This window comes from Anomaloglossus baeobatrachus, chromosome 5 (genome assembly GCF_048569485.1).
Source record: "Anomaloglossus baeobatrachus isolate aAnoBae1 chromosome 5, aAnoBae1.hap1, whole genome shotgun sequence".
NCBI classification, from domain to species: Eukaryota; Metazoa; Chordata; class Amphibia; order Anura; family Aromobatidae; genus Anomaloglossus; species Anomaloglossus baeobatrachus.
In genome coordinates this window covers 579,892,763-579,901,808 of record NC_134357.1, presented here as the reverse complement: position 1 = coordinate 579,901,808, position 9,046 = coordinate 579,892,763, and the positions used below count along the sequence as shown (strand labels likewise).

The window sequence follows — 9,046 nt, the reverse complement described above, 5'->3', positions numbered from 1 at the left end:
GGATTACACAGTAGTGAAGAAGACCTCTAGTGAGCGCTGTCAGGCCCCTGTGTCTGAGGGATGGGGAAGACCCCTGAGCCCAATCACGGGGCCTCCACCTCACCCCCCGATACATGAGAACATCAATGACCAGAAGATCCTAGAACTCACCTACAAGATGATTGCGCTGCTGACTGGAGAGGTGACACTGCTGGGAATGCTGGGACATTATACAGTAACGCTATGAAGGGATCGGGGGTGACAGTATCATTGTATGTGTCAGGTTCCTATAAGGTGTCAGGACGTCACCGTCTATTTCTCCATGGAGGAGTGGGAGTATTTAGAAGGACACAAAGATCTGTACAAGGACGTCATGATGGATGTTCCCCAGCCCCTCACATCACCAGGTAATAGACAGGACTAAATACACACGGCCTATAATTATCTGTATGTAAGGAATGAATTCAGTCCCTGTATGTGTCTCCTCTAGTTCTATCCAGTAAGAGGACAACACCAGAGAGATGTCCCCGTCCTCTTCTCCCACAGGACTCTATACAAGAAGATACCGATGTTCCTCAGGATGTGTTTCCTCCAGCTCTATCTAGTAAGAGATATCTACTCATGTACTTTCTGCACTAATTTTGTGTTTACATATTTAGACTTTCTGCTATGTTTTTTTCAGCTGTTTTTGTTTTTGTTTCTGCTTCTTCTGCTGTTTGTTTCTAGTGCCTTCTCTATGTTGTTGTGAAGGCAACTCAAAGACCTGCAGAGGGTTCATCAATACCCTGTTTCCCTTAAAATAAGCCCTAGTTACAGGCAGGTCCAGCGTTCGGAGGAGTCAAACTGTGCAATTTCTCAGGAACCCCACTTTCTTAAGGACCTCATCAGTTGCATTCGGAAGTTGATTGTTTAAGGACCGCTGCAGCCATTCTCCCTGCCACTGTGCCAGCTCCGGACCTCCACTGCAGGCGTCCATTCACCTCACATTGTGATCCTGTCACCCCTTCACCTACGAGCACACTCTGCAATACGTGTGGAACCTTACCTCTATTTGTCCACCTCCGGTTGTCCTTCGAGACCCGTGTTTCCTTACTCTGACCAGTGATGCAACAACCTTGAGAAAGGCTCTATGCCGAAACGTTGGTGCTGTTGCTCTGGTTAGGTTCCTTTTGCAGTGTGTCAGTCAATAAATTCACTTACGCATATTCCCTTTTTGTCTTCATTCGAGTGCTGGGGTTCACCTTACTATACTATATGATTCTTTATCCCCATAGCACCTATATTGTGCGTGGTAGAGCCTTTAATCTCCAAGTATTGAGGACCCAGGAGGAGAGCTGAACAGGGTGTGCAGGCAGCTAGGACCTAGGAGAGCTGAACATGGTGTGCAGGCAGCTAGGACCCAGGAGGAGAGCTGAACAGGGTGTGCAGGCAGCTAGGACCCAGGAGAAGAGTTGAACAGGGTATGCAGGCAGCTAGGACCCAGGAGGAGAGCTGAACAGGGTGTGCAGGCAGCTAGGACCCAGGAGGAGGGCTGAACAGGGTGTGCAGGCAGCTAGGACCTAGGAGAGCTGAACAGGGTGTGCAGCTAAGGGTATGTTCACACATCAGGTTTTTGCTGTGCGGCACAATCCGGCGCCTTGCGGGAAAACGCATCTGGTTTTCTTTTTGCCGCCGGGTGTGGTTTTTCCTCATAGACTTTTATTAGCGCCGGATTGTGCCGCATGTACTTGCGTTTGATTCGGTTTTTGCCTGATGCGCAAAAAACGTCACTCCGGCGGTCGCACAGGACGCAGAGAGGAACGTTTTTTGCCAGCGGCAAAAAAATGCATAGCTCCGGGTGCGGCGCTGTGCGGCATGGTGCATAATGAAAGTTTATGCGAGCCGGATTCGGTGTCATGCTTCAAACGCCGGAAGCATGTACCGTATCCGGTTTTTACTTCTGAGCATGCCCAGAAGTGATATAAATTCATTGCTTGTCAGAAAATCAATCACTCACTCTCAAACTCTCTCACTCACTGACTTATTCACTCACTCTCACCCACTCACCAATCACCGACGCGGGGCTGCACGGCTGTCACACTGCTCCGGCGGCTTCTCCTGATTTGAAAATGCCGGCAGCTCATTATTCAATCTCGTATTCCCTGCTTACCCCGCACACCGGCGCCTATGATTAGTTGCAGGCAGACACGCCCCCACGCTGAGTGACAGCTGTCTCACTGCAACCAATCACAGCAGCCGGTGGGCGGGTCTATATTGTGCAGTAAAATAAATAAATAATTAAAAGAAAAACGGCGTGCGGTTCCCCCCAATTTTGATACCAGCCAAGATAAAGCCACACTGCTGAAGGCTGGTATTCTCAGAATGGGGAGCTTTACGTTATGGGGAGCACCCCAGCCTAAAAATATCAGCCAGCAGCCATTAGATGCGACAGTCCAGGGACTCAACCCGGCTCTTCCTGAATTGCCCTGGTGCGGTGGCAATCGGGGTAATAAGGGGTTAATCATGGCAGGCGTCTATGAGACACCCCCAATGATTAACCTGTAAGTGAAAGTAAATAAAAAACATACACACAAAAAAATCCTTTATTTGGAATAAAAGACAAAAAAACACCCTCTTTCACCATTTTATTAAAATCCCCAAATATCCCTCCAGGTCCGACGTAATCCACAGAGGTCCCGCGACGCTCTCAGCTCTACTACATGAAGCTGACAGGAACGGCAGTAGAACACCGCCTCTCTCTATCAGCTCCACGCAGCAACTGAAGGGAGTCGCGCTGTCAGCGGTGACGTCACTGAGGTAATGCCGGGTTGTGTGCGGTGAAGATGCGTGCAGGGTAGTGCTGGCGTGTGCGGTGATAATGCGTGCGGTAGTGCAGGGGTGTGCGGTGATGATGCGTGTGAGGTAGTGCCTGCCTGTGCGGTGATGATGCGTGCTGGGTAGTGCTGGCGTGTGCGGTGATGATGCGTGTGAGGTAGTGCCTGCCTGTGCGGTGATGATGCGTGCTGGGTAGTACCGGCGTGTGCGGTGATGATGCGTGTGAGGTAGTGCCGGTGTTTGTGCAGTGATGGTGGGGTCTCTGTCTCTCTCTCAGCATAACAAAAAAAACAAAAAACGGATCCGTCGCATCAGTTTTTTCACAATCTGAGACGGATCCGTTGCATCAGGCACAAACCGAATTGTGCCTGATTGGAAAAAACTGATGTGTGAACTTAGCCTAAGGCTGCTTTCACACATCCGGTTTTTGCTATGCGGCACAATACGGCGCTCTGCAGGAAAAACGCAACCGGTTTTTTTTTGCCTCCGGTTGCGGTTTTTCCTGCATAGACTTACATTAGTGCCGTATTGTGCCGCAAGGGCTTGCGTTCGGTCCGGTTTTTGCCGCATGCGGCAGATTTAGACGATGAGGCGGCCGGATGGAATGGTGCCTGGCATGTTTTTTTGTCCAACCAAAAAACCCGCATCGCGCCGCATCCGGCCGATGCGGCGCGATTTGCAATGCATGCCTATGGATGCCGCATGCGGTTTTTTCCACTGCGCATGCTCAGTAGCCTGCTGCAAGCGGCAAAAACCGGACCGGCCGCATGTAAAAAACTTATGCAAGGGATGCGGTTTTGTCGCCGCATCCGTTGCATAGGTTTTAGAGCCGGATTGGCCGGCTCTGCAAAACCGGTGGTGTAAACTTAGCCTAAGATGCAGCAGCTCTGCCAGGCAGGAGATCATGTGGTCGGTAGCTGCATATTACCGGCCAGTGCTGTCTGTGCACCTGCAGGAGAGGACACAAGTGGTAAGTACACACTGTCTTCTCCCCAATGTCCTGATCTACCGTGTGCCTGCAGCATTGAGAAGCAAACACTGCACACACGATAGATCAGAGAAACAGCTGGAGGAGTGACTCGCCCACCCCAGGGCTATGGGACACCCGGTGCCGGGCCGGACTAGTCCGGGGGTAGTCAGTGGTGGCGGGGCCCGACTCCGTGGCCCTGGTGGGTGTCAGTTAAAATGGCTGATAACTTGGGGGTGATTAAAGTTTGTGTTCGTGACGCCACCTATGGTATGCGGCTATTAAGCCGCCGCTGCTGTGTAAGGCCTCCGGGGTGATGATATGGCAGCAATGGTGGTACTGCTCCCCACAGGTGGAGCGGTGCCCCGGGGACATTGTTGGTGCTTATTAGTGTCTATACAGAGAAATAAATGAGGCAACACCAGGGGTGCAGTTTCAAAGTCTTTACTCACAGTTCTTGTCAAGGCCTGCAGGAGCCTTTGGACTGCTGGGACCACCGTCAGGGACCTCCGCCGATCCCGGGTAGATCTGGGGGTTGATGCCAGTGCACCCCTCTAATTGTGTCCTTTCTCAGCTGACTTCACTGGCCACCAGCTCTGAAGCTATCTGTGGCCCTGGAATCCTTTCGTTCCCTGCTTGGTGTCACCTGGACCCTCCGAGTCCCAGGGTCTTCACCAGGAAGCGTCACTTTCTTCTTTCTTTAGCTCCTGCCTGACTAGAGCTCTTCTTCTACTCTCTGTTTCTCTCCTTCGTGATAGTCCCGCTGTATCCGGGACGGTTGGGAGGTATGCATGATGTAACAAAATGTCTCTTAATTGCAGGGGTCTAAATGAACTGAACAAAAGACAGGCTGGCATGCAGGACTGTTTTCAACAGCTGACATGTGTGCCTGCTAGCCGCGGGTGGAATCGCTTCCACCCGCGGCCATTAACCCCTTAAATCTTGCTGCCAAAGTCTGGCAGCAAGATCTAAATGCGCGCGGCCATGTTTTTTTACTTGCCGCCGCCCCCACCGGAAGTCACGTGCGTGATCACGTGACTATCAGTGGTTGCCATCGTAGCACAGGGTCATGTGATGATGCTTGCAGCTATGATGTTTCACTTTCGTTTTCCCTCGGCCGAGAACAGAGGGAAAAAGAAAGTGACTGAATCTGCTGTTTACAGCTGTGATCAGCAGATAGATAACGATAGATAGATAGATAGCGATCGGATTGCTGTTTGCTATAGCCCCCTACGGGGACTAGTAAAATAAAAAAAAAAAGTAAAAAAAAGTTTTAAAAAATAAACAAAAAACCTAAAAGTTCAAATCACCCCCCTTGAAAATTAAAGGATTAAAAAATAAATATACACATATTTGGTATCACCGTGTTCAGAAATGCCCGATCTATCAAAATATAAAATCAATTAATCTGATTGGTAAACGGCGTAGTGGCAAAAAATTCCAAACGCCAAAATTACGTTTTTTGGTCGCCGCAAGTTTTACGCAAAATGCAATAACAGGCGATCAAAACGTAGCATCTGCGCAAAAATGGTACCATTAGAAACGTCAGCTCAAGACGCAAAAAATAAGCCATCACTGAGCCATAGATCCCAAAAAAGTAAGAATGCTACGTGTTTCAGAAAATGGCGCAAAACGTGCGCCCCTTTTATTGGACAAACTTGTGAATTTTTTTTAACCCCTTAGATACAAGTAAACCTATACATGTTTGGTGTCTACAAACTCGCACCGACCTCGGGCATCATACCCACACATCAGTTAACTTTTACCATATAGTGAACACCGTGAATAAAACATCCCAAAAACTATTGTGCCATCACACTTTTTTTGCAATTTTTCCGCATTTGGAATTTTTTTGTTATTTTCCAGTACACCATATGGTAAAACTTATGGTTTCATTTAAAAGTACAACTTGTCCCGCAAAAAACAAGCCCTCATATGGCAAGATTGACGGAAAATAACAAAAGTTACGGCTCTCGGAAGAAGGGGAGCAAAAAACAAAAACGCAAAAACGGAAAGTGCCCCGGGGCTGAAGGGGTTAATGACGTTTTTAACAACATGTCATGTGACCAAAGATCTCTTAATTACAGAAGTCTAAAGCTGAAAAGGCGACAGGCTGGCGTCTGTGTGTGTTCACACCAGTTTTATCCAGCTTTGCCAAAATATGCAGAGCATGACCAGAAGAAGGGTGTAATGCCACGGCTTCTTTAATTCGTAACAAACTGTGGCATTCGCTATGCCAGAAATCTTACTCTAGTCCCTAACATCATTTTTCAGTGTCCATCTCTGGTCTTGATGAACTGGAGTCCTAATGGTTATCTGCACAGCCCGCAAGACCCTGCTACATGCTTTTACGTCGAACCACAGGCTTGGGCAGGCTAGCAAGAGTTATTCTCCAGACATGCTGGTGGTTGTTGTGTATTATTGCTGTGAGCTGTTGTGGTGTTAACCCTTTTTGTCCTTTTGGTGCTGCCTGCCTGCTCTTGCTTTTCTCCTTAGTCCCTCACTGTTTATTTCTGTAAGTTTGCAATGTGTCCCATCTGTCTTAATCTATGTTTTTATCATATTCCTGCCCCTTCCTTTCCAAGGGCTATAACATATTTGATCTGGTCAGGGGAGTAGTAAGGCATGGGACTCCGCCATCTCCAACTTCAGTGGTAATCCAGAGGTTAGGAATAGCTTAAGGACTCCTAGCATGAGGGACCGTATAGGAGCCACCTGTCCATGATTATCCTGCAGTCACATTGTGATAATCCATAACATTATTTACTGTAGCACATTCCAGAGAACTGGTGCTAGGAATGGGAGATACGAATTAACGAAGATGTAGCTCTTAGATGTTGAAATTGGAAAACAGATTCAGAATACATTTTTTCCTCATTTTAATTTCTGATGTTCTGGTTTAAAAAATAAATGTACTTTCGAGATATCATTAAAATAATAACATTGTGTTTATTTTTAGCCGATGACTGTATTGGGAGTTCAGATGGAAATTTAATATCTTCAGAATTTATAACAGATGATGACAGTATCACACATGATACATATGAAGAGCATGCTGCTGTCCCAGATATACCTCCAGTCCTTCCTCGGAAAGCTTTATCACATGATCTTTTCAAACAAGTCCAAAATTCCGATTTATCACAGAATTGTAAGCAAAATAAAAGTTACAGAAGTGATATGGAACATGAAACCGCTCCTACAAGGGAGAAACCGTTTTCATGCCCAGAATGTGAGAAATGTTTTGCTCGAAAATCAAACCTTATTTATCATCAAAAATATCACACAGGGGAGAAGCCATTTTCTTGTTCAGAGTGTGAGAAATCTTTTGTTCAGAAATCAGAACTTGTTAGACATCAGAAAAATCACACAGGGGAGAAGCCATTTTCATGTTCAGAGTGTGGGAAATGTTTTAATTGGAAATCAGAACTTGTTGTGCATCAAAGAATTCACACAGGGGAGAAGCCATTTTTATGTTCAGAATGTGGGAAATGTTTTAAGCTGAAGTCAGAACTTGTTGTGCATCAAAGAATTCACACAGGGGAGAAGCCATTTTTATGTTCAGAATGTGGGAAATGTTTTAAGCTGAAGTCAGAACTTGTTAGGCATCAAAGATCTCACACAGGGGAGAAGCCATTTTCATGTTCAGAATGTGGGAAATGTTTTAAGCTGAAGTCAGAACTTGTTAGGCATCAAAGATCTCACACAGGGGAGAAGCCATTTTTATGTTCAGAATGTGGGAAATGTTTTAAGCTGAAGTCAGAACTTGTTAGGCATCAAAGATCTCACACAGGAGAGAAGCCATTTTCATGCCTGGAATGTGGTAAATGTTTTACTAGGAAATCATCTCTTGTTGACCATGGAAAGGTTCACACAGGGGATAAACCATTTTTATGTTCTGAATGTGGGAAATGTTTTTCTCAGAAATCAGATCTTGTTAAACATGTGAAGAGACTGCACATGAAAGAAACCTTTTTCATGTTGTGAATAATTGAAATGTTTAACTGGTAAATCAAGTCTTGTCGACTATGAGAAAACCCACACAGTAGAGGAGCCATTCTTGCATTCAGAATTTAGCAGATGTTTGGGTCATTCCATGTCAAGTGGACCAGTGGTCCCCACTCGTCCTTCTCCGATTTTGTTGAAAATTTATAAGGATGTACATGTATGTTTGAAAAGAGGTGCTGTAAATTTTTAGGGCCAGATCTCAAATACATTGGGCACTGTTGACCTTTCACTGGAGGTCCCACCAAGCCTGCGGCTTCAGCTAAGAGGATTTTGCAAACTTTGGCACATAGCCATTAGAGTTCTATACTGGCTATGATGCTGAAATTTGGCATACTAGCTCAACTTTTGCTGCTAAACACGATAAAATTATTACCGGCTATGACAAAGCAATATTTTGGCCGCAATTTTGTGTCAAAGTAGCTTGTAAAACGTGTTGCATAAAATTTATGCCTAACTTTGCCCATATATAACTCAAGACCAAAAACCAATAGTAACTGCTGCTTTGCCCTGTACACCAAACATCTACATGACTTTGCATTGCTGCAATATCACGGTCAAAGCATATGTATTTGTGGAAATATTCACACCCACATATGATGAAAAACTATAAATAAACAAATTTTACCTATTTTTAGGTCAAATTTCTCAAAAAGGGTACCCCTAAAATATATTAATTCTGATACCATTTGAAAGAGCACATTTTTCTCTACAAGGATCATTGGGGTTTGTTTTGGAGTCTCTCAGTTTAAGAAAAGAAAAATGCCACTGAACATGGTGTTATTTATTAATACGCAATGAATGGTAACTGCACTATTCAAACCCTATAGTTGGTTCATGGTGGTTATACCACAACCAATTCACTAAGAATTGGTCTTATAATCATATTAAGAATTGTAATAATGCTGTCTTTCGAGAATTGGCAGCCCCATCGTCTAGGAGCCATGGCCGATAGCTGTGCAAGGCCAGCCACGGGTGGTCTCTTTATCGCAGGTTCCGAAGCCTGAGGGTGGGTGTCTTTGCCTAGGATCCCAAGCCTAATATTGGGTATATTTTGTTGGTTCCCAAGCCATAATGTTCAGTCTAAGTGGTCTGGAATTGTTGCTTCAGCGATGGATCTGCAGCCCAGTAAAAAAATTTCAAAAATTTTCTCAACTTGTGCCACCACAATGCGCTGAATGGAATTTTTTTGGTACCAGTCATGGAAAGTCGCCCTGTGATGGGATTGGAGGGACAGCAAAGAGGTTGACAGCTCGTGCCAGTCTTCAACGCCCAACTGAAAAC

At 45.7% G+C, this 9,046-nt stretch overlaps 1 protein-coding gene and 1 long non-coding RNA gene across 2 annotated transcripts; both read left to right on the top strand.

The window, feature by feature from the left end:
• Positions 1-267: 267 nt before the first annotated feature.
• Positions 268-1,176, top strand: LOC142312460 (uncharacterized). The gene is made up of 3 exons (XR_012754387.1): positions 268-386; positions 470-583; positions 706-1,176. It is a non-coding gene; the product is annotated as an uncharacterized LOC142312460 (long non-coding RNA).
• A 1,474-nt stretch (positions 1,177-2,650) lies between these two features.
• Positions 2,651-8,146, top strand: LOC142312453 (uncharacterized). The gene is made up of 2 exons (XM_075351396.1): positions 2,651-2,775; positions 6,720-8,146. Exon 2 carries the CDS (start codon positions 6,938-6,940, stop codon positions 7,742-7,744), a length of 807 nt encoding a protein of 268 aa, XP_075207511.1. The 5' UTR covers positions 2,651-2,775; positions 6,720-6,937; the 3' UTR covers positions 7,745-8,146.
• Positions 8,147-9,046: the final 900 nt, after the last annotated feature.